A 25,143-nucleotide genomic window follows, 5' to 3' on the forward strand; every position below is an offset into this window, starting at 1 on the left:
AAAATTAAGATCATAAAATTTTTATTTATTCAAACGTATTATAATCTAGTGATGAAAGTCTTATGATTCGCGTAAATTGCAAGTTTAAATATGATTTATTTAAAAAGAAATATTATTCAGAACAAATTAAGGGACAAAGTGGTCTTTAACCCTTTTTTTTTTTTGGGTTGAATGAGCTGAATAAAAATAATAATAAAAAACCTCGTCTCCTCTACCAGTCCACAGTTTTATCCGTTTTCCATGGTTTTCTTGTTTCTCCACGTCTCTCTGCAAGTCATGCCACCGTCCATTCAACTCAACCACCTTCCAAGCTCAAACTTTTCAACTGTACCAACCAGCAAACGACGCCGTATCCTGTATAAATCCCTATGCCTTTACTTTATATGCATAGTGATCATTACATTTACATCCCCTGTCACGGTTTTGCCTAATGTCTCTTGTACGCTGTTCCGCTCGCCATTTCTTCTTCCTTATCTGAAATTCTGAGCTTTTTTTTCTCGACTTTTCAAATCCTTCTTCTCCGACGAAAAATGGCGGCCAAAATCGGGTCCTTCCGCCACAGCTTCGCCGAGAGAAGCAAGGAACGGCTGCTGTCGCGAAAAGGGTACTCCGACTTGGGCTTCAACAGCTCCGAGGCCGGCGACGAGAACGTCAAATGCGGCTGCTTCCGAAGAATCTCCGATGGGTTCAACAACTTCTGCAACAATTTCCAGGGCACTTTCATCAAGTTATATCAAATGGGTCATTCGGATCCTCGAAAAGCCATCTTTGCTATCAAGATGGGGTTGACGTTGGCGCTCGTGTCGCTGCTAATATTTTTCAAAGTGCCGCTCAAAGATGTCAGCCAGTATTCTATCTGGGCAATTCTCACTGTCGTCGTCGTCTTTGAATTCAGCGTAGGTATTACTTCAAAGATCACCCCTTTTTTAATTTTTGCGTTTTGGTGGAGTTCTGTTCTAGTTTGTGTGACTAATGTGGAGTTTAATGTCGTTTTGATGCTAAAGGTGCAACCTTGAACAAGGGTTTTAATCGTGCTTTGGGGACGTTATCAGCGGGCGGGCTTTCTCTTGGGATTGCAGAGTTATCCGTATTGGCCGGAGATCTGCAGGAAGTTATAATTGTAATTAGTGTGTTTATAGCAGGTAATCTAGTTTAAAAACCTTGATAATTTGATCATTAATCTGTATCAGTTGAGAAAGTTTGATACTTTGTTTATGATACATCATTTATCTCCTGAATTTTGAATGTTGGGTTTTATGGTAATTAGGATTTTGTGCTAGTTACGCCAAGCTTTATCCGTCAATGAAGCCATATGAATACGGATTTCGGGTATTCTTGTTGACATATTGTATCGTCATGGTGTCTGGAACATCATTATTCTTTCAGACAGCAATTTATCGATTGCTGCTTATTGCTGTCGGTGCCGCCACTAGTTTGATTGTAAATATATTTATATACCCTATCTGGTCAGGGGAAGATCTCCATAAGCTGGTGGTGAAAAATTTCAGGGGTGTTGCTGCTTCTTTGGAAGGTTGGTTCGTTTACAACATAATCTTAGTTCACGCTGAATTTCAGGATTGATTTTGATGGTTGATCTTTTGTTCTGTTATAGGTGTTGTTAATCAGTATCTGCAATGTGTTGAATACGAGAGAATTCCTTCCAAAATTCTCACTTACCAAGCTTCTGATGACCCGTTGTATAGTGGCTATAGATCAGCTGTACAATCTTCAAGCGAAGAGGAAACTCTGGTGTGTTGATATAACAATTCCACTTCTAGTCCTCTGAATTTGAACTGAGAAATGCAGGAACTTCTAATTCAACCAAATCGAATCGATATTATTTTTGCAGTTAGGCTTTGCTGTATGGGAGCCACCCCATGGCCCATATAAGTCATTCAATTATCCCTGGGTACACTATGTCAAAGTTGCCGGTTCACTGAGGCATTGTGCATTCATGGTCATGGCGATGCACGGATGCATACTTTCAGAAATCCAGGTAAATATTTATTTTTCCTCCTCTGTGATTTTGCAGAATGTACATAGCAGAAGAAAAAGGAAGGGGTGTACTATCCACACACCCCTTTTTACTTTTCTCACACCCCTTGTTAATTTCTGTCATTTGATCTTCTTCAATTCATCCGATCCAACGGCCGAAAATTAGAAGGATGTGAGAGAAGTAAAAAGGGGTGTGTGGATATCACATCCCAAAAGGAACTGTAGATAGCAGCATTAAATTCGTAATCTCATTTATAGGAGATGAATCTTGCAGTTCATGCTGTTTGTTTGAAGATAAAATGAGCCTATGAGTATTATACCTTAAATCCTAACCCTGTAGTTTGGTTTTACTTGAAAAACATTTTGTTTAAGGCAATAATTTTTGTACTATTAATTTAGACTTATGTTCGATCTCCAAGATATCGAGCATCCGCTGCCTGCGAAGTGCTGATGAGAAATTTCCACTGTAACCTGAAAATAATTTGAAGAAGGGATTTGAAGGTTTTTGTTTTGGCTTTGCATAGAAGAATACCCTTGCATCCCATTTCCCTGCTGTCGAAGATAAGAAATTTTGCCGAACCATGCAACATGTCAAACCCTATAGCTGATTAAGAACACAGATTTCTTCTTAATCCTTTGTTTTTAGTTTCCCAATTGATTTATTATTAATTTAATTTTCAGTTTCATCATCAGGTTTTGTGAATGTGTTTCTGTAGGCACCAGCCGAAAAGAGACAGGTTTTTGCCATGGAGCTCCAGAGAGTTGGTGTGGAATGTGCTAAAATATTACGTGAGCTAGGAAGCAAAGTAGAAAAGATGGAAAAGTTAAGTCCCAAAGACGTACTTTTCGATGTGCATGAAGCAGCAGAAGAGTTGCAGATGAAAATAGACAAATATTCTTACCTTCTTGTCAATTCAGAGAGCTGGGGACCTGCAGTACGTCCCAAGGAATACGAAGATCATGTGCATTTTGTCGATAAAGACAACGAAAATAAACAGGTGGTGATCGATTCTCTCAGTGAATATTGGGATTCTCAGAATCCAAGCACGACTGCTGATCCTTCCAATCAACAATGGATATCTACAGAAAGTCTTTTAAAACGACCAATATCATGGCCACGCCTCTCATTCAACGCGCACGCTGTGCAGCAGGAACCTGAAGAATCAAAAGTTTACGAAAGCGCCAGCTCCTTATCTTTGGCAACATTTGCATCGCTTCTGATTGAGTTTGTGGCTCGGCTTCAAAATCTGGTGGATGAATTCGAAGAGCTGAGTGAGAAGGCAAATTTTAAGGATCCTGTTGAACCCAAGGAGGAGGTTGTCGGGTTCTGGACCAAACTATTTAGGAGTTTGCGGTTGAAGAACTAAAGAGTGGTTTTTTAAGGTTGGTACATAATTTTGATTTTGATCCAAGGATTTGGCCAAGGTTGGATCTCATTTGTTATAAATTGTTACCAGTTCATGTGTTATGTATGAAGGCTTTTTTTCCTTCGGCTTGAAGGTATACTGAAAACTAGACAATAAGCTTCATTCTCTTGTTCCCTCTGTTACATTTTCTCGATTTTTCGAAGCTTTATTACGTACCGTTACCGATGAATATTTTTGTTGTTACGCCCCTTGTCTATTTAAGGAAGCTGAGGTCAACTATAAAACTAATAGAAAATTTCATTTTAATCCTTGAAAAATATGACTTCTAGATTAAAAACATGACTAAGATCAAAATCTAGTTTTAGTCCCTTGATGTATTTGTTTCATTTATCGTAATATATTTTATTGTAAACATTTAGATAAACTAATTTTTGTCATACAATATATTTTCGATGTACTTTGTCTTCTTCTTTTAGGTATATTAAATTCATTATAATACATTTCGATGCATACATTTAGGTACACATAGGTACACATATTTTGGTACATATGTTTCGATACAAACATTTAGGTACATTAATTCAATATAATACATTTCAGTGCGTATAATTCAATACACACATTTAGGTACATTAATTTAATATAATACATTTCGGTGCATATATTTTGGTACATACATTTCAGTATTAACATTTAAATACATTAGTTCAATATAATACATTTCGGTACGTACCTTTCGGTACGAACATTTAAGTACATTAATTGAGTCTTTCAAGTTTGAATAATGTTAAATAAAATTAAAAAAATTAAAAAACTCTTTTTTGGTAAAAAAAAAATAAATTAAAATTTGTACGTTAATAAATTTAAATATTCAATGGGAGACATTAAATAAAATGCACATTAATTATTTTGAATTAAGGACACATCAAGGGATTATAATTAATATGTAATATAACACCAGGTTTATTTTAAATTTAAATCTTCTTGAAGGATTAAAGTTAAAAAAACCCCTAAAACTAATTGGCAATGTAGAGAGTTAGCATTTTACTTTTATAAGCTAATGCAAAATTCATGCTCTCATCAACTTGTGATTCATTTTTAACAAAATTGCTTCTAGCAAAAGCACTTCTTATCAAACGGGTCTCAAACAGGCACTAAGCGTGAGAGCTTTGCCTATCTGCACGTTTTTTGACGTGTTAAACTAAATCTCAATCGTCCACTCATAAAGAAAGATGTGCTATGGAAAATTTCCACTAAAGATGATTGCACATGATTGGGCCAAGGCATGTGAAGCCCAATAAAGATGGGCTAGTGTACGTTCTTCTACTTTATGGCCCACTAATGCTTTCTGTAAAGATGGGCCTAGGAAACAAAAAAGAACCATAATAACGATACTCTCGTGGTCGTCTCCTCTCTCTTTCTCTGTCTCTCTCTCTCTCTCTCTCCGCCTCTCCGCTCCAACAGATTGTCGAATCAGAGGCAGCCGGCGGGAAGGGCACTGAGATCGGTAAGACCGTTGCCGCATCTAAGTTTCATCGATTTCGGCTTTGTAAATTCAAAATTTTCTGAAATTTTTTGCTTCATTAATTTCTCTAACTTGCTTTTTGGCATCTGTTTGATTGCTGAGAAAACTAAGTGAGAAAAAGGAGAAATCAAATTCTAAATTCCAATTTTTTGTTTTCATTTCCTGGAATTTAGAGTAATTCAGCTGAACCAATGAATTACTGGTTTCAGAATCCAAGATTTCATCGTCGTTATCTTCATTTTCTTTTGAACATTTTTCGAATTATTGATTTGAATTCTAGGGTTTGATTTAGATCTCACAGTGCTGATCTGACTCTTTTCCTAATTGCGCTCCATTAGTAGCTCGTAAATCGTTGGAATCGAAGTTATAATTATTAACCGAAATGAAAATATAATGGGCTTAATGGTTATTATTTCTGCAAATTTACTTATGATAACTTGTTTTGGTGTTTGAAGGTTCTGGAAAAGGCTTGAATTACAATGTCTGTGGTTGAGGAACCGCTATACCCAATAGCCGTTCTCATAGACGAGCTTAAAAATGACGATATCCAGCTGCGGTTGAACTCAATCCGCAGGCTATCTACAATTGCACGTGCGCTTGGGGAAGAGCGAACCCGTAAGGAGTTAATCCCATTTCTGAGCGAAAACAATGACGATGACGATGAGGTGCTTCTTGCAATGGCGGAGGAGTTGGGGGTCTTCATTCCATATGTTGGGGGTGTGGAGCATGCACATGTGTTGCTCCCGCCCCTGGAGACCCTTTGCACTGTTGAGGAAACCTGTGTGAGGGACAAGGCTGTGGAGTCCTTATGTAGGATTGGATCTCAGATGAGGGAGGGTGATTTGGTTAACTGGTTTATTCCTCTTGTGAAGGTTAGATAACTCATTTTCTTCTGTGTTCACAATTTTTAATACTTATTTTGTTTTAGGATGGGATGGGACTGAATGATGACTTTATTCTATTCCTAAGCTTTATTTCCATTTGCCTCACCGCCGAGCTAGCATTCAAATTATCGCTGGGCAGTCCTTGTGTATCTTTACATCTCTGCCATGTTGATACTTCTAAATAATTAAATTATCAGTCTTTCGCACTTATATGGATCTTTTACCAAATATATTTGCTATATAGTTAAAGGATGACATATGAAAGGTGTCGAATAGATTTGGGTCATTTGATTTTGCATGTTCTGTGAAGGAATTTTACATTTATAATTTAAAAGTATCAGCACTGGCATTTATATCACAACATCAGTTCATCACAGTCATGCAGATGTCTATGTGTTACAATGTGCTCGAGTCTTCCATCCTTTTACTCTCAGCAAATCTTTTGTTTGAGTACTCATTATATTCTATTTCTCCTCAGAGGTTGGCTGCTGGTGAATGGTTTACAGCTCGAGTCTCTGCATGTGGGCTTTTTCATATTGCCTACCCTAGTGCACCAGATACATTGAAGACAGAACTACGATCAATTTACAGTCAGTTGTGTCAAGATGACATGCCTATGGTTAGGAGGTCTGCTGCTACAAACCTGGGAAAATTTGCAGCAACTGTTGAACCTGCGCATCTGAAAGCTGATGTCATGTCTATATTTGAGGATCTTACTCAAGATGGTAATTGAATGTTGTCTTCACATTCTCAAATTTTCGGATATAAACTTATCATTACTAGTTTCATTTAGATGAAGATTCTGTTTAAGTTAAAATTCTTACGAGTAGTTTCATTTTAGATCAAGATTCTGTTCGACTCTTGGCCGTTGAGGGCTGTGCTGCTTTGGGGAAGTTGTTGGAGCCCCAAGATTGTGTTGCACATATCCTCCCCGTTATCGTTAACTTCTCTCAGGTAAACGTATTATTTATAATGTTGAATTCTACATTTGGTTTCTTAATATTTGTGTGCAGTATTGTCTATCATTTGCTTTCTTTTATCCACAAGCATTGTTATCAAGGTCATATTCATTCTAGTTTTACATGAAGGCTGACTGGATGTATGGAAGCTGTTGGACATGACATTTTGGACTGTCACTAATTGTTTTTTGCACATTGACATCTTTTTATTCTTCTGAATAGGATAAGTCTTGGCGAGTGCGTTACATGGTTGCAAATCAACTATATGAGCTTTGTGAAGCTGTGGGGCCTGAGCATACGAGGTATTTATTGTCATACTACAGTCATATGCTAAAAGGAAGATAGTAGGAATTGGCTTTTTCTTTTTTCTAAACTAGTTATTTTTAAATAAAATTCTGTTTGACCGCACAATTTGTCAGGCAGATTTTTTGTTTTGCTAAGCCATACTCTCATCTTTACACTGGTGTGATTATAGTTTTATATCTTTTGAAATATTTTATTTATGGTGGTTGTACTTTAAGGACGGACCTGGTTCCGGCATATGTGCGATTGCTTCGAGATAATGAGGCTGAAGTACGCATAGCAGCTGCTGGCAAAGTTACCAAGTTTTGCCGGATTTTAAGTCCAGAACTTGCAATTCAGCATATTCTTCCTTGTGTGAAGGTATGCATGCTTTAATGCAAAGTTTTCCCTTTCTTGGTGGTGTTTTGTTAACTTCAACTTATTCTTTTGTACTGGTGTTTTGCTAATTCAATGCTTCTCAATGACCTTTGCAGGAGCTGTCATCAGATTCTTCCCAACACGTCCGGTCTGCTTTGGCTTCAGTTATAATGGGCATGGCCCTTGTATTAGGAAAGGTGAGAATGTCGTATAGTGGTTAGTGCAGTTGTTGTTATCTAGGGAAGATCATAATTTGTCATGGAATTTTGGAGGAATAGGGAATTGAGTTTTATTTATCTATAAATTTAAAAATAGTTTGACAAATCAATAAACTTGCTGATATGAGGTATAGATGACTGCTACATTAAATGAATATTTGTGGTTGGAGGACTTGTGGATGAATATCTGTTGGATATTCCATACATCTGGGAATTTGGAAAAAAAAAAAATAAATAATGAGCTCACTCGATCACGTATTTTGTGCCCAGAAGGTTTTAGGATTGCAGTAAAAATTCTGCTAATTTACATTGTTGTAAATTGACTCTTCTTGTGATAAGAATTGCAAATTGACTCAGAAGTCTGCATGCCAATGTGGGATGCTTGTGCTTGCGTGTAAACCATTTGTCTTGGTTTTTGTTATGTGACTCATAGATTTGGCCTGCAAATTGCCCCATGACATAGATGAGATAGCTGGATGGTTGTGCTGTAGTTTCTATCCTGCAAATGGTGTCAGTCTTATGATGTGCTGTCTGTGATCATTTAATTACATTACTTGCATACATCTCATTCTTAGGGTTAATGCAGGATGCAACAATTGAGCAGCTCCTTCCCATTTTTCTTTCACTCCTGAAGGACGAATTTCCAGATGTGCGCCTTAATATCATTAGCAAGCTTGATCAAGTGAATCAGGTCAGTTTAAAACTGAGAAAGTAAATGTCGGTGCCTTTTGCATTATGTTCTCAATTTCCCCCCATTTCTGCTTTCTATCATTCTATGCATGAGAAACACAAATTTTAGACCTTAGTATTTAGGACTCTTTAGTCTTTCCCTATCAAAAGATCAATGGTAAGAACTTAGACCTTTTCAAGCGAAGGCTGAAGCTTGTCATTATTACAGGTTATTGGGATCGATTTGCTATCTCAATCCTTATTACCAGCCATAGTTGAGCTTGCGGAGGATAGACATTGGAGGGTTCGACTTGCAATAATAGAGTACATACCTTTATTGGCAAGTCAGCTGGGTGTAGGGTTCTTTGATGATAAGCTTGGTGCCCTTTGCATGCAGTGGTTGCAGGACAAGGTCAGTGTATTCCTTAATTTTGATTAAAAGTCACTTCATGATAAGCCTGGAGGGAAGAAATGTTTTAACTTTTCTCTCTCTCTCTCTCTCTCTCTCTCTCTCTCCCTTCCTCACAAAGAAAGAAAGACGGGGTGTCTACTCATTAGTGATTTGTGCTTATCATACTTGGAATCTGTTGCAGGTCTACTCAATTCGTGATGCTGCTGCTAACAATTTAAAGCGTCTAGCAGAAGAGTTTGGTCCAGAATGGGCAATGCAACATATTGTTCCACAGGTTGGTTTGATGGCTTTGACTAATTCAGTTGCCACAAGTTTCTGCCATGGGAGATTCCAGATATGTTTAAAAAACAGTCATTCTTTTGTCTTGATTTTACGGCTTATATCCTCCTGGCAATTAGAATTATTGCCTACAACTACTTTTCTCATCACATTATTCTTGATTTCTTGTGGATGTTTGAATATACTAGTTAAAAATCACTGAAGTTGCGGACCACATTTTCGACTTTGTAGTTTTCATCATTATTTTATTCTTTAAGGAATTTATGTCATTTGGGCAGGTCCTCGAGATGATAAACAATCCACACTATTTGTATCGAATGACAATTCTGCGTGCAATCTGTCTCCTTGCCCCGGTTATGGGTTCAGAAATCACATGTTCAAAACTGCTGCCAGTGGTTGTCAATGCGGCAAAGGACAGGTATATACACACCATGTACTGTGTCCCAAATAGGAAAGATATGATGCTAGTGGAGTTATTCCATTCACTTGCCTAAATTCTTTGTTCTTTCCTCAGAGTACCGAACATCAAATTCAATGTTGCAAAGGTGCTGCAGTCCCTTATCTCCATAGTTGATCAGTCTGTAAGTACCTACTCGAGTCTAGTGTAATTTATTATTTAATGTTTCACTTTCTTTGTAGTCTTTCATCCCTGGGCTTAAATTTTCTTTGATGTTAACAGGTGGTGGAGAAAACAATTCGTCCCTCTTTGGTTGAGCTCAGCGAGGACCCAGATGTTGACGTACGATTCTTCGCTAACCAGGCACTTCAGGCAATTGATCATGTCATGATGTCAAGCTAGTAGCCAGGATTATTTCACTTTAGGTGTTCATTGCTCATGTTGAAGATGAAGGCATCATTTCTGCATATCAGAGTACGTAGTTAATATGTTCCTTCGTTGCCGGGAGCGTCTGAGAGTAAGTCTGTGCTAATAATTTGTGCCTAACATGCGGGACTGTTTTCGGCTTTCCGCGATTTTACGTTATCCTGTGGTATATGGGAAAAAATGTGTAATATTAGCATTGAGATTTTGTGTTCTGTTCTGCAATATTTGCTTATTGTTTTGTTATGATGGGTCTTCGTCGGTAGGAAAATATTGTCTTAGAATTGAAGAACCTTTTTATTTGTTGGTGAATATTATCCTTATATTTTTTTTTAATATTTAATATTTTGTTGGTTGCAAGAACACTAGAGATCTCCTTTATTCATCACTTAATTAATATGGAGCTTCTGATTGATAAGCAATTTAAATTTGTGAATTAAAATTATGTTCGATTTGAGTTTCAATATAAGGTTAAATCTTGGTTGAAACTGTGGAAGGGACCCGGTCCACGACGTGTCTGGAATACAAGCAGATACACTATATGTTATGATATAAGTAGAGAGGGGTTTTTTAAGTTCCTTGTATTATTACATGTGGTGTACTTGTTCATGTTTCGGGTATATTGAAAAATTTCTTCTTGTTTTATCACTAATTCATCACGTGGTCAAGATTTTATTGGACAAGTGGTTCACTTTTAAACATGTGGCAAACATCGATCGATCGGTCGATGTCATTGAGAAAGAAACTCTTGATGATCTCCGATTGTATGGTAGAATCTCCAACTTCGATATACCCTAAAGTTAGAGGGGAGAAGCTCTCTCCTCTACTGATGCGAGAATTACAAAATGAACAGGACCCAGACGAATAAATGGACTGATACATGTTTGATTGGAGGAGGTTGAAGTTGCAGACGTTGATGCATCTTTCAAAGGAGAAATTTTTAGTTGTGACGGGAACACGGTTGGTACATCATGTGTTTTTATGTAAGTGGTGAGAAATTTTATTTTTTAAGTTATTAACTTTTTAACATACATATCCCACAATTTATATAGCAACACGTGATGTACCACCTATTGTAATGGTCTGAAAAATATTTTCTTTCAAAGAGTAATGAAGCTGCCAACCCACGTGAAAATTTAGTTTGGTGGGTTTCAGCAGAATGTGGAACGAATGGTATTCGACTGTTCGAGAGGTTTTGTGGAACGAATGGTATTCGACTGTTCGAGAGGTTTTGTCGGTGGATGTTGGATTGGAGTCGTGTTGTCATATTCTCCGCTCCAAGTTCTCCCCATGATGCAGCCGTAAATCCAATTATTATTAGTATTAAATAAAAACTAGTTGTGAGACTTACTTTATATGGAACTTTAACGATCTGAGCTGTTTATTTTTTAAGTTGCATTTCATAAATTATTTTTGCAAAATATTAGTCAAAACAGAAATGTTTGAGATATTTAATTCAATTCGGTAAACCTAAATTCACATACATTATATAGAAGTTTAAACTCATTTTTACTTCACATACATAATTGTTAATTTTGATCATTAATTTTCTTCAATAAATTCGATCTAACATTTCACAATTGAAAAATGTGTATAGAAAGTAAATTGGGCAGATAGCACTACTCTAAATATATAGGAGAGAGGTGCGGTAAGACAGACTTTACCGTGGGGGTTGAGGCACTCACTGAAAACCTACGACCGATGGTTCGCACCTGGTGCCTCTCCAACCACCAAATAGTATTAGAAATCTTGGTTTTACTGCATTGCTATTAGTTTGGTCTGGTGAGTTATGCATACGACATGGCCTATAAATAGAGCCATAGAAGGATGTTACATTTAATCAGAATTAGCATTATTTCAAACAATCAAGTCTAGCTCAGTAGCGTTAGATAATAATGCATGATCTTCACGACCAGGAAGTTGCAGAAGAAAAGGAAGTATGCCGTCTCAAACTCAGGTAGTTCATAAACCCCTGCATATATATATATATATATATATATATATATATATATATATATATATATATATATATATATATATATATTAAGAATCGTTTGATAACTATTTCATTTTTTCTTTTCACTTTTTTTCTTTAAAATTAAACGGACATTTAATTACGCACGATGGTCTGTAAAATTGCCATTTCCAGTATATCTTGGTTTGGGATAATACTCTTACCACATGAACTATTGAAGTTTTGGTAATCTTAGGATTAAAGAATTTGATGATGGATCTAGTATATCCAGTTAATTAAAATTTATGCAGGTTGGAGCTAGCTAGGGCACGGGCATAGTGTGACACAGTGCACTATGATCTGCGTTTATTCCTTTTTAGTTTTTAGCATTATTCCACTCATCATTAACATTTGTTTTTGCAGCAAAGAACTCGACAGTAAATTCACCTGGAGCACTCATTTGAGCAAGAATACACAACTAAGTTTAATAGGCGAAGGTCGCCATCTGCTGCCCCGTGAAGAAACCTCAACCACGAACCTTCACGAGGGGCCAGGAGATGTATATGTTTGGCCTTCTCCAATTAATATACTAAGTGTGAGTCTGTGACTAAGAGGAGGATATATATGTAATGAATTTGTTTTGATGGCCATCATAAACTCACGTTATTAAGAATGTATACCAATTGAATAGACATATTTTCTATGATCTAGAATAATTATAATAGACAGTTCATACTCAAATAGTATGAGAATCATACTGTACGTGTTTTTCAACAATTAATATTATAATCCCAGAGTTCGAATTGCCTTCAGCTTCATGTTCCTTTCCCTTCGACCTCCTCATTTGTAACAAAAAAAATGACAAAAATTATGAGGGTTTATAAATTTTCTAACTAAAAAGTACTGCCATTTGTGATTTTTTTTAAATGTCATTAAGCCAACTAGTGAACATGTTTTCACGATGATGGCTTATTAATATTATACATATTATTTGAAATTTTCAACTAATCAATTAAAGTACTTAAATACGATAAATTCAAATCCTGTAAAAAGCATCGTGGGTTTTTATCCACTGCACAAAACTTCAGTAGGGCCAGCTGCCCTCAGTAGGCCTTAGCTGCCTCCGTTCTTGCTCCACTAATGTTAGAGAAACCGATTAAAAAAATAAAAAATCTCAAGCCTATCTCATGAATACTTTTTCACACCACCGCCACAACAACAACAACAACAACCACATGATGCATAGTCCTTAAACTCTCTCTTGTTTTGCTCAGTAATTTGTTATTTCCTCGATCAACTGGTACAAGATAATCATTAAGGATTTAAAAGAATATGCATATCAAGAAGATTGAGAGAAAGTCCTATGACATTAATCTGGTGATGGCTGCCATTGTTAATGCTGTCCATGCTTCATCCAAAGAGGAAACAGATTTAATCATCATATGGTTGAGTGATTACATTACGGGTACCTTTTTATGAATTTTGAATGATCAGTTTTACGGTTGTTGTGGTTTGATAGAATGATGAGTTTGTTTTTTTTTTTTCTTCATTTTCCTGAAAAGTTTCATGTTTTTTTTTTGGGTGCTAAAAGGCCTAATGAAAGTTGATGAACTAATTTTCCATTGGGATTCAAATTTGGTGATGGACAAATTTTTTATAAGTACCTAGAACATATTTTTAAAAGGCCTAATGAAAGTTGGTGAACCCATGTTCTAGGCCTAGAACATTGGACAAGTTATGCATCATCTCACGTGTTATAAAAAAAGATGAACGATGCAGATATATTTCATTTTCAGGCTATATTAAACAAATTCACGTGTTATAATTGAGTAAAATAATGTTAGGTGACTATTGTTCCAAGTACAACGAAAAATCACTCCATATATTAATCGTTCCTATCGTTACCCTAAAATAAATCTTACTTCATCGTTTACATCTCTCTCATACACACAATGACGTCATGACATGGACAAGATCCAGAAGAAAGAAAAGATCATGAAACATACCTGATTTAATTTTTCATTTTTCAACTTTTATACAGACACAACTGATATTCTTTTGATTATAAATATATGCATTTTACATGGCTATACAAGCTAGGGTTTGCTAATCATATATATATGGTCACAGCTCACAAGGGAACTAATTAATTACAATTAACAAAGGCCTTAATATGATTTATCATCTCATGCGATCGAGTTTTCGAGAGCTCAGACTTATCCAGCACCTGAAATGCATGCCCAACACCTTTATACACCACATATTCCACCTTCATCTTACCATCTCCTCTTTTCCTCAATGCTTCACAAAACTCCAAGTTCCTATCTTTCAATATATCCATCTCTGAAATGCAAACCATAGTAGGCCAACCAGCCTTTAGAGTACCACCGTCACTACTACTCTTCATAGGATTGCAAAATGGATGGTCTCGATTAGCGCCACGTGGCAGCGCCAATCGCCAATAAGAATCAGAGGCTGCCACGCTCAGCACAGACCGAGGTTGCTTCACCATATTGTACTTCTCAGAACTTGTCCTAGCCTCTCCCCCAAAAAAGGGTTGCAGCAAAATTGTACCTTTAACAATCAAAGGCTTTATTGAGCTTATAATCTCTTCGTCACATGGACGGTAAGAATTTGACTGATGCAAGCGATACTGATCAGTAGAAGGTGATTCAAACACCGAACCTCCTCGCGTGTAAAGTCTGGTGGCCACATTATGGGCTATATTGGCACCCGCACTATCACCCACCAGGAAGATTCTGGAAAAGTCACATTGCGTTGACCACCATGTATTATTATTATTAGCTCCACGTTGACTTAGAGCTTGTTGTTTCAGCCACATGATGGAGTTGAATCCATCTTCGTATGCAGCTGGGAGAGGGTGTTCAGGGACCAATCGGTAATTTACCGACATGATTAAGCAACCGAGTTTGGAGGCTAGCTTTGCTAAAAAATCATGGTAACAACTCCAAGCGGCTGAGCCAACACAAAACCCACCTCCATGAAAGTATACTAGCAAAGGGAGCTTCATCTTGTTATTTTCTTGGCATTTGGGCACGTAGAAACGTGACCAGATGTTTGTGAACTTGTCGATGACCACGTCCTTCGATGTCACGCCTAGCTCCGGAGCTACTGCGCCTGTGACACATGGCACGATCTGAGGTCTCTCCACGTGTCCATCCTTGTACACTTTTATAAGCCCTTCAATTTCCTCGATCACAGTCTCATATTGTTGATCATGAGGGGAGTCGAGTACTTCGTTGGTTGTTGGCTTGAAAGTTGTGTCTAAGGTGATAGCAGCCATTGGTGATCTCCTTGCTCTCATACGAAGAATGTGAAAATATATGGAAAACGTACGTGGAGAGGTAGCTGCCTAGTGAGAAGTGAAAACTTGGGAATAAATTTTAGGTTCAGTACAAAAGTTTGTGACTAAGCAGTTCCTTAAATAGAATATGAAAGTGAAGGCCAAAGCTAAATTTAGGTATTCAGAAGGGAGATCGATGAATCTATCTTGTCCTCCCAAGTGGAGAATTGGGACCAGTTCCACGTGTCTAAACGTGGATCTACTGTAACGTAGGGCCATGGGATGGGAGTGGGTAGAATTCAAATCCTATCTGAATCTTGCAGTCTGGAGCAGACGGATTAAGAAATTTAGGCCGTTTAAGAGAGGGACCGAGATGTGAACTCTTGGTTTGTGTGAGGTAGGTCAACGAGATGGGCTAATGGGTGTCAAAAGATTTAAAATGAGTGGTCCGAATTTCTAAGTTTGTAGGCTCTGAACTACGAAATGTAGAGAGGGTCTCGATTCTGTTGGGTAGTATATATAATTGTTGATTAATTAATTAAGCACATTTTATTTTAATACAGCCTTCCCATTAGTGCTCAAGTGTTCGTGGAATGTGACCTATCCATTAATCACTACATATTAGTTACCATTACTAACATAGGATTAAAGTTAAAACGCAATTAGAGGAATCATGCTTGTACATACCATCAATCATAAAGTCGCACACCATTTTTATGGAAGTAATTTTCGTACTCCTCCTTTCTATCTTAATTTTTTTTCGATCTCTGAATAGAGTAAATAAAAAAATAGATACTAATAAGCGAAATAGCACGTAAGATAAAAATGAGTATAAAAATCAATATCTTATCTATATATTATACAGATGCATGATCTTCGAAACAGCTTTGCTTTTAGAATGTGTGCATGACATTGTTGACATTTTTCATAAACAATGCTAAAACATTGGGGACTATAGTGGGAGTCAAAAGCACTAACTTTTGTTATTGTCTCCCAATACAATCTATTCATCACGGGAACTGTTTAGGACATTATATATAATGCATCCACCAAAGCAAAAGCAAAAGCAGATCATCCACAACCAGAAGCTGCTTGCAGAAGCCCCTCCGGCCCTCCCCCTCATTTTCAGGACGTCCATGGAATGTGCTTCTCTCGATTATTAGTAGAGGACACATATATAAAGCCATTTGACTTGACAGTGTTGCATAGTTGATTGACATTCATGCACGCTTTATCTATGTGTTTGGCAAAGTTGGCTTTTGACTTGACAGTGTTACATAATTGATTGACATTCATGCACCCTATATCTATGTGTTGGACAAGGTTCGCTTGATTTTTTTGGGGTTAGCCACTCACTTTGAAATGGATAGGGATTAATATGGTTTCAAGTCATAAATTTGTAAAGAAACTAACTATTTTTACTGCATATTATACAGGTTCTAAGCAGTGCTTCTTCTTCCCTATTAGCATTAACAACACAGAGCAATTGGATGCTTTCAATGATACTCACGGCAAGCATTTCCACCAGAAATAAGTATTTAAATACACGCAGTCCCACCAATTAGTTGATAGATTACATAGGTTCTCGAACAAACTACTCACTTTGGTCCCTTAATTACAAATTAGATCAATGTCCCGCATTCATACCTGTAATTTTAAAGGAAAACTAATGAAAAAAGTTTGAAAACTTTGAGTTTTAACGATAAGGACAAAATAAAGAGTAAATTGAATAATATCAAGATTGACTTTTTAGTGTAAAAATGTGGTTTTTCGTTAAAGTGAACAGTATCGGAGGCTTTTCATTAAAGTTTCTTAATTTTAAATTGGGGTCTCCCCATATCCACCACAGGAACCATATTCCGGCCTCGCCCCAGAACAAAATATTTAAATTTAAAGATATAGAGTAATTAAAAAATTAATGCCTATCAAAATAATCATAATAGTACATTCAAAATACAAATTGCTTTTTAATATTCAAGTCCACACGACGGAGGAAATTTAACATATTCTAATCCAAAAAATAAAAAAGATAAATGTTCCAAATTAATTACAGTAACGAGACGCAATCAACATTATATGGTCTTAAAACTTCAAGGCATGAATCATTATCATCACAATAAAAATATACTATGTATAAACAGGCATGAACAAATTTGACTTTAGAGGAAAATGTAAAAGTCAAATTTGACTTCAACTTAGAAAATGTAAAATTAATAATATAGGTAAAGTTGACAGTAACACCAACTTAATTGGAGCTAGCCTACTTGGAGATCGCAACACCAACTTAACCAAAAAGTGATTGTGCAGGTCATCCGGGCCAGCTTTTGGACATGTCAAAGCGCTGGTTCTCAATCTTTTAGCAAGGTTAAAAGCGTACAGGTTCAAGCAAAGCGAGTCGGGGCCTCGAATAATTGCTCCAATGCCCCCATAAACTCGGCACAACAACTCCCCCTCTTTTGAATACTTTACAACAGTCTCATCAGTATTGATGTCTTTGAACACATACCTAATGATGTACAAACTATCACATACAATGAGTGTCTCAGCAGCACGCTCCTCCAACGCTGTTATTGTGTCTTCTGCACCATATGTACCATTTTCAGGTCCATCAACAATCTCCTTAAGATATTTGTCTAACAATTTCTTCTCCCTATAAAATTTAAGTTCGGACAACTTAAGCCTGCTCCAAACCCTCCTCATTTGCATGATCAATCTCCACTTCCGTCAGCTTTTTCTTGCGTAGCCAACGTCTCGACCTTAAGTCTGATAAATCATTCAACACTAGGCCCTTAAAAAACTCTTTGGCAAGTTTTTCTGCCTTCTTAACATGGTAGTGCCCACTACCTTCAACACTAATTTTACGAATCACATGGCTTCTGTTACCCTTTAGCTTCCCAAAAAGTGTCCGCTCATCATCCATGATAATGAAACCATATTTGTCATCGGGATATTCCACGAGGTCATTAAGAACTTGAATATGAAAGCTAACGTCAACAACGAAACAAAACCTCTTTTTGTCAATGGGCATAAAAGGCTCAAAATAATTCTTACCCCTTTTAAGCTTTCAACTTCACGACTTTTAGTACAAGTTATAACTATTCCTGTGTACAGAACAAGCCCGTTGCGAGGAACCTGCTTGCAACTAGGGATTGGCAAATACTCATTGGTTATGGGTAACCGCGGTTACCCGCCTATTTAAATTTCATGGTTACGGTTATGGGTAACCGTTTATATAAATAAACGGTTATGGGTAACCGTTTATAAAAATAAACGGTTATGGGTATAACCGTTTATCTGCGAAATTTAAATGGGCGGTTATAACCTTGGTTATAAACAGGTAACCATTTATCCATTTATTTTATATATGTAAAATTAACACAAACCATGTTACCTATCAGACAAAACTTAGATCAAAGCTATTGACTATAGCGCATGATTTCTATAGCTAATATAATATAGTTTTCCTTAACCACTTTAAATTTCATGGTCCATTATATATATTATGTCAATATTTTACATTCCGAGTCAAATAACCCAAGAATACTGTCTTTTAACAGTTTTTGTAACCCAAGAATACTTAGCAAATTTTATATTACCTTCATTGCTAACAGGTAAAAATATTGTCTGTAAATATTTCAATTATTGGAATGGTATACGGACTTAAAAAATTAAAATGCGGAAATGTATGATGAATGTACCTATAACGGTGTTTAATTGTTGGAAAAACAAAATTATGACAAATTTTTCTTTTTTAATTTTCAAGTTGTTAAAAAAACATGTAGACGGGTGAAAAAAGAGTAAATGGTAAAAAAGAAAGGATAAACGGGTTTAAAAATGATAAATGGGTAAACGATTACGGTTAAATGGGTACATGGTTATGGGTATGGTTAACCGTTTATAAACGGTTATGGGTATAGGTATAACCGTTTAGACAATTACCCAACAGGTAAACGGTTATACGGGTATGAAAATAAACGGTTATAGATAAATAACTGCGGTTACCCGCCCACTATAACCATTGCCCATCCCTACTTGCAACCCTCGAGGACTTCCTGAGCTTACGTACATGCATCAGACCTAGCCATACGTATACCTTTAAACAATTCAGAACCACTTTCAAGGTCTGAAAGCATTCGAATTTTATGATTCGCCAGCCACTCAGTAACACTGGACATTGTTTTCATGGGAGGAATGATGATAGAAATCAAGCCAAAAAAATATGCGGGTTCAAGTTCCTTGATCAGTTTTCTGATCCTCCATCTCTCGATATTGCTCTTACAAGTCTCAAGATCATTTTGAAGCTTTTCCATTCTGATCAGTAGTTATTCACAATCCAACAACTTAAACAACAATTAGTAACGATGGCCTGCAAGACGAGATAACAAATATTCATTGACTAATCACAGCAACTCCAGAACCGTGAATAAAAGTTATAATGACACGAGTTCACATTCACAACTAAAGAATGCAAAACGATTCCACCAAGAATAATATGAATGAAAATTGAAAATTCCCACGTCAGAAAAGAAAAGACAATACTCGGCTTCAATTCTTACGTTATCCGCAGGAAACCACAGCTCTAAATTCAGATCAAAGTCCAGCCACAACCAGCCCAAGCTGCAGGTCTATTTAAAAACTGGCCTGCAAGGTCAGATATCAAAACGCATTCGTAAATATTTAAAATATCATAAACCCAACGCTGATTAACTAATTGAGGAGGGTTCCCAATCACAAGAGACAACAGCACTCGCCCGTGACTATCCCCTACCGAGCACGGACTTATTGATCGATCGATCTATGATGATCCTATCCAAACAGGAAAACTAAAACAAAATAGAATTTGTAAATACGAGTATTTGTATTGAAGATGCAACCAACAAGTACCTGATGACGGTGCCCGGAATATAGACGATGGATCCTCTCCCAAACCAAGCGAGTTGATAGAAAAATGAAAAATAAGTTTGAACAGAAGGGCGAGATGGAAGAAAAGAATTTAGGTCAAATAAATAAGGTTCACACTAAACTAAACTGGAAAGCAATCAAATAATCAAGACTAAATCTGACTAGAGTAGGTACATTAACAGACTAAATATGACTAGAGTAGGTAGATTAAGGAGGGTTTTAAGGTTCTGATTAAAAAAAAATAAATAAATCAAAGTTAATGAATTGGTGACCGGAATGAGGTCATATATGATAACACCTCCTATAAATTGTGAGTGTCAAACAACATGTGCTTACTGTTTCTTGGAATATCCTTTAATAAGTTAATAGGCCGGATTACAGGGATGAGCATCTATATATTAAGAGGGCCTTGCATTTACAATAATCATCCTATTCTAATGCAAAACCCTTTTTCTGTGCACAAGGACTCTCAGCTGCCAGAGTATAGAAGTTCCTCCTTGAAACCCTAGCATCATCGCTTCTTCTTCCTTCTCTTTGGAAGATAAGTTTATTTCCCTTTAATTGTTTGATTAATTTATTGTAATTATATTTGTTATATCTATGATCCTAGTAACTTGTTGATTTTCAAATTACTCCTTACACCTCCATCCCACTCAAAATGAGGGCACGCATATATACACCGCTCAGTGCTGTACCCTTGAATCCCTGTTCGTACTTATCATATATATACAACTTCAAACATAAAAAACGACACACATATCCAGCGACAAAAAAGAGAGACAATGAATACCATACGAATGATGATGATGCTACGATGGAAATCTCTCCAAATTTCGTGGAAGAACAGAAAAGAGAAAAAGAAAAATGTAGAGCAATGAACACAAACTAAACTTCACCGGCGCGTAATAAAATAACCAAATTAGGACGAAATCTGAACTAAATCCGATTAGAATAAGTAACTGATTAATCAAATCTTCTTTTAATTAATAAGAGATAATACGAGAGGAGCCGAGACAATTAATAATAACAAAAAGTCATTCAAATATAATAGACTACTATTTGCGACAGCAAGGAGTACATGGAATTATTTTCCAACTCTAGAGCAAGCATTTCCAATTGTTCTTTCTCGTACTTAGTCTACCTCAAACTCACAGCAAGGAGTACATGCAATTAGCTAGCGCGTCATGCCTGCTGCATAAAGTTGTGGATGTAGTGGCATTGATGTTGGAGCCAGTCGTCTCTGCCTTTCAACGTTGCCGTGCCAGCCGATGGACATGTCAAAGCCCTGGTTCTGAAGATGTCTATACTCTTGGCACAAAGCACATGCCTCGCAGCAAAAATGGACGCAGCAATCCGTGCAGGGCTTCTCCTCCAAGAAATATTGTCCTCTCAATTTGGTTCTATAGAAGCACGAGTACAAACACGAGCAACCCATCAAGCACATCATCAAACTGTAAAGAGTTCCACTCACTCCACAAGCTGCATGCATGCAATCGTGCGCATAAATATGCTCATTTCATTAATTCTTTTGCGTAAGCAAGTTCGTAGTAGTAGTAACAAAATTAAGAGATCATCATGGTAAAAATACAAAATATACTTAATAAACTTACGAGTTGATCCCCTATCCACAATTTCTGCAATGCGTCCAAATGTTACACATGGACACCAACACGTCAAGCAACCTAGAAAATTACGAAATATTTGATTATCTAAAAGTATAAACAAAACTTGTGCCATGTATAACTGAGTATTAAAAAATTGATAGAATTATTGAATAGAATATTAGGATTAATGTTTTCTTTATCATAAAACTCCAAAAGTTCAAAAATCTTACTTTTGCAATAAATAGTAAAGGGAAATAAAGTAAAGAGAAATAAAATGATAACATAGGTTTACCCTTAATACAATGATCTGGCATAAGTTATGAGTGAAATAATTAAAAATAATGCATAAGATGCACTTACAACTGCTAACATCACCACAACAATTGCAGAGCCCGGTGGACCAAGCCATCGGGGAAGCAGAAGTACAGGTGCTAATTAGGTTAAGCGGAATGCCAGTGGTTGTTAGAGGCGGCACTGATGGGGATGGCGGCCGCATTGACTCTCTTTCTAACTTAGCCATGCCCATATGGTACTCTTGAAAATCGAGCGATGATCACTGTATGTATGTATGTATGTATGTATGTATGTATATGTGTGTGTGTGTGTGTGTGTGTGTGTGTGTGTGTTTGTCAGTTTTCATCAACAGACATATTGTCTTATTCAACGTACATGCCTCTTCGTATGAACGGATTACACTTAAGCACCCAACGGGTGTGTTTTATATTTTTGGTAGTGAATTACACAAGCGTGAATGGACCCCTGAAAATTGTGGACGACTCTGGTTCCAGTATTTTTTTTTCTTCTTCTTTTAGTTATTTTAAGCCGAACTTATAAAAGCATTAAATGTATCGGCCACTAAAGGTCAAGAATGCCCACAGGAGTTGCCCAAATTGCAATATACAGTTTGATGGTCTGAAGTTTTTATTCTTCCATGCATCACCTGTGGGCGGATTGCGGAGATTGTTTTTTTTTTATTTTTTATTTATTTTTTATGCAAAGAAATTCATTAAAGCACGAAGCCTCTAGTACAACCATTTCCAATACAATCAAAATTAAAGGCATGAAGCCACTTAGTACTTCAGTCTAGTGGTATTTCTCTTCACTTGTAAGTGAGAGGCTTTAGGTTCGATTCTCGCCAAAGGCGAATTTGAACCACATTATTGCTAGCCCATTGTGAGGCTAAACCTACCCCTTCCTCTTAGTGTAGATGATATCGTTTGTTCAAAAATAAAAATTAAAGGCATGAAAAGCAACATCAGGTAAACAGAAATCTCAATAATGAGAATTCAAGAGTTACAGACCAAGGTGAGCTAAAGCATCCGCAACAAAGTTTGCCTCTCTGAAAATGTGCTTCTAGTCAACTTGACTAAAAGACCGAGCTAGGATACGAATATAATTGATGATAGAGTTGACTCTCCAAGGAATTCCCCAATGACCCTGCATAGCTTCAATGATGAGCTTAGAGTTCCCCTCCACCATCACTTTAGTGAAACCCTTGCACCTAGCACACTAGAGCCCTTCTCGCAAACCCATCGCTTCTGCTACCGAAATAGTAGTGCCATCAAGATTAAGAGCCCCCGCCCCAATCACTTGTGATTTACTGTTACAGAGCACAAAAGCAGCAGCAGCACGGTTGTTCGAAACTGAACCATCAAAATTGAGTTTAATCATATGCTGGTCAGGTTTGTCATTTAATAAAGGAAGAGATAGGTAAAGCCTTCTTAGATTTCCAACAACTAGTTTTTTGGACCGTTGGATTTCCAACGGTCAAAAAAATTTGAAATTCAAATCCAACGGCTAGTGACGTGGCGCGTTATGGGTTGTCCAATCCTGAGATCAATGGTCCACGATTTTCGACCAAAAAATGAAAAAAATACCAAACAGTAAAAAATATGACCATTTGCCACGTGTCCACATTTGGGTTGTTGGATTTGAATTTTTTTCAAATCCAATAGTCCAAATTTATTAACTTAATAAAAATTAATAAAAAATTGTTTAAAAATACAGAAAAAATAAAATAAATTTTTTTTTTCTATAAATACCTAACCATCATCTTCCACCTTACATCACATTTCAATATTTTCAACACTTTCAATCAAAGCTTTCATATTATTTTTTTTGTGTGGAAAAAATGGCTATGTGGAAGCTCATCGAAGATGTTACATTGTGTCAATGCTGGGTTCAAATTACTCATGACCCTTTTACGAGTAATGAGATGGAGTTGCGAGAAATATGGAGTATAATTACTGAAGCGTTTTGTGATAGGCTGAGAGATCGCATAAGAAGTAGTCAAGTGGCACGTCGTGATTGGTTGAAAATCTTATTGGTTGGTTGAAAATCTTATCGGAAATCTATCAACAAAATAGTACATTCGGATAATGACACGTGGCTTAACAAGATTGGTTGAAAACCTTATCGAAATCTTGGCTAAATTATTGTACACAGATAATGACACGTGGCGCGTCAGGATTGGTTGAAAATCTTATCGGAAATTTATTCACAAAATAGTACGTTCGGATAATGATACGTGGCGTGACAAGATTGGTTGAAAATCTGATCGAAATCTTAGCTAAATTATTGTAAACAGATAGTGACACGTGACACGTCAGAATTGGTTGAAAATCTTATTGAAAATCTATTCACAAAATAGTACTTTCGGATAATGACACGTGGTTTGAAAAGATTGGTTAAAAATCCTATCCGAAATTAAAACTAATTTTTTTATTATTATTTTATAAAAAAAAATTTTAAATGAGCTGGGTGCCAGTGCATTTTGTAGGGATGAAGATGCATTTGTGCCAGCGCATTTTTTACAGGTGGAGATGCATTCGGCCAATTAACTGTTCATTGCATTGGGCCAATTAATTGTTGATTGGGATCAATCACTGTTAATTAAGTAGATTAAATGGCTGGGTGCCAGCACAATTTTTAGGGATGTAGTTGCTCTCATCCATCAGCCGTCAGCCTTCCGTGAGCCCGAGTCGTCTTCGCTTCGAATCTTGGAGTCCTCAGTCCTCAGTCCTCAGTCGAAGAAAGCTGCCAGAAAGCTGCCAGAGAGGTACGCTATTTCACCAATGGAATGGCTTGCCTATTTTGGAAGCAGCTTCTGATTGTGGTGCTCCATGACAAAAGTATTTAGCTATGAAGAAGATGAACCTTTAGAGAGAGGGAGAGATCAAAAGAGAAATGTAAGGGTGAGAAAGTTCAACTGTATTTTCTTAATGAGAAAGACATTACAAACTATGTTATATATGTAAGATTCAACTGTATTTTCTTAATAAGAAAGACATTACAAACTATGTTATATATGTAAGATCTCTGAAAGTGATTAAAAAGAAGGCTTTTCATCACAACAATCTTTTGAAATTGACCAAGAACAAAAAACATTCATAGACCTCCTAATCTTGCCTAGGTGTGGGTTAAAAAAAACCGAAAACCGAAAAAATTCGAACCGAACACCGATCGAGACCGAAAAAATTAAACCGAACCGAACCAAATTAATTAAATTAATATTTATTTTATTTAATTATCTTTGGGTATTATTTTCTAAACCCAATTTGTAAGCCCAAATATGCTAAGCTCAATATGTCA

General features: G+C 36.7%; 4 protein-coding genes and 1 long non-coding RNA gene across 6 annotated transcripts; 3 read left to right on the forward strand and 2 right to left on the reverse strand.

The window, feature by feature from the left end:
• The first annotated feature begins 248 nt into the window (after positions 1–248).
• Positions 249–3,524, forward strand: LOC126607179 (aluminum-activated malate transporter 4-like). 2 transcript variants are annotated; one of them, XM_050274674.1, is made up of 6 exons: positions 249–900; positions 1,005–1,142; positions 1,472–1,531; positions 1,613–1,749; positions 1,850–1,996; positions 2,712–3,524. In XM_050274674.1, the coding sequence occupies exons 1-6, from the start codon at positions 531–533 to the stop codon at positions 3,360–3,362; spliced, it is 1,503 nt and encodes a 500-aa protein (XP_050130631.1). In that variant the 5' UTR covers positions 249–530; the 3' UTR covers positions 3,363–3,524. The 2 variants fall into 2 exon arrangements, with proteins under 2 accessions (XP_050130631.1, XP_050130630.1); XM_050274673.1 differs by having other exon boundaries at positions 250–900; positions 1,268–1,531.
• A 1,182-nt stretch (positions 3,525–4,706) lies between these two features.
• Positions 4,707–10,151, forward strand: LOC126607178 (serine/threonine-protein phosphatase 2A 65 kDa regulatory subunit A beta isoform-like). The gene is made up of 13 exons (XM_050274672.1): positions 4,707–4,869; positions 5,343–5,759; positions 6,250–6,496; positions 6,613–6,725; positions 6,953–7,032; positions 7,252–7,393; positions 7,507–7,587; positions 8,195–8,299; positions 8,507–8,689; positions 8,871–8,963; positions 9,247–9,386; positions 9,483–9,549; positions 9,648–10,151. Exons 2-13 carry the CDS (start codon positions 5,367–5,369, stop codon positions 9,765–9,767), a joined length of 1,764 nt encoding a protein of 587 aa, XP_050130629.1. The 5' UTR covers positions 4,707–4,869; positions 5,343–5,366; the 3' UTR covers positions 9,768–10,151.
• Positions 10,152–11,398: 1,247 nt separating this feature from the next.
• LOC126606470 (uncharacterized) lies at positions 11,399–12,554 on the forward strand. The gene is made up of 2 exons (XR_007617211.1): positions 11,399–11,745; positions 12,166–12,554. It is a non-coding gene; the product is annotated as an uncharacterized LOC126606470 (long non-coding RNA).
• Positions 12,555–13,733: 1,179 nt separating this feature from the next.
• Positions 13,734–15,142, reverse strand: LOC126606469 (probable carboxylesterase 6). Its single transcript, XM_050273861.1, has one exon. It carries the CDS (start codon positions 15,065–15,067, stop codon positions 13,889–13,891), a length of 1,179 nt encoding a protein of 392 aa, XP_050129818.1. The 5' UTR covers positions 15,068–15,142; the 3' UTR covers positions 13,734–13,888.
• A 5,980-nt stretch (positions 15,143–21,122) lies between these two features.
• On the reverse strand, positions 21,123–22,072 carry LOC126607783 (protein PLANT CADMIUM RESISTANCE 11-like). Its single transcript, XM_050275506.1, has 3 exons — positions 21,913–22,072; positions 21,559–21,630; positions 21,123–21,427 (listed from the first exon to the last, which is right to left on the reverse strand). The coding sequence occupies exons 1-3, from the start codon at positions 22,070–22,072 to the stop codon at positions 21,123–21,125; spliced, it is 537 nt and encodes a 178-aa protein (XP_050131463.1).
• Between the last annotated feature and the right edge of the window lie 3,071 nt (positions 22,073–25,143).

The sequence above is a fragment of the Malus sylvestris genome, chromosome 16, assembly GCF_916048215.2.
Source record: "Malus sylvestris chromosome 16, drMalSylv7.2, whole genome shotgun sequence".
Lineage (NCBI taxonomy): Eukaryota > Viridiplantae > Streptophyta > Magnoliopsida > Rosales > Rosaceae > Malus > Malus sylvestris.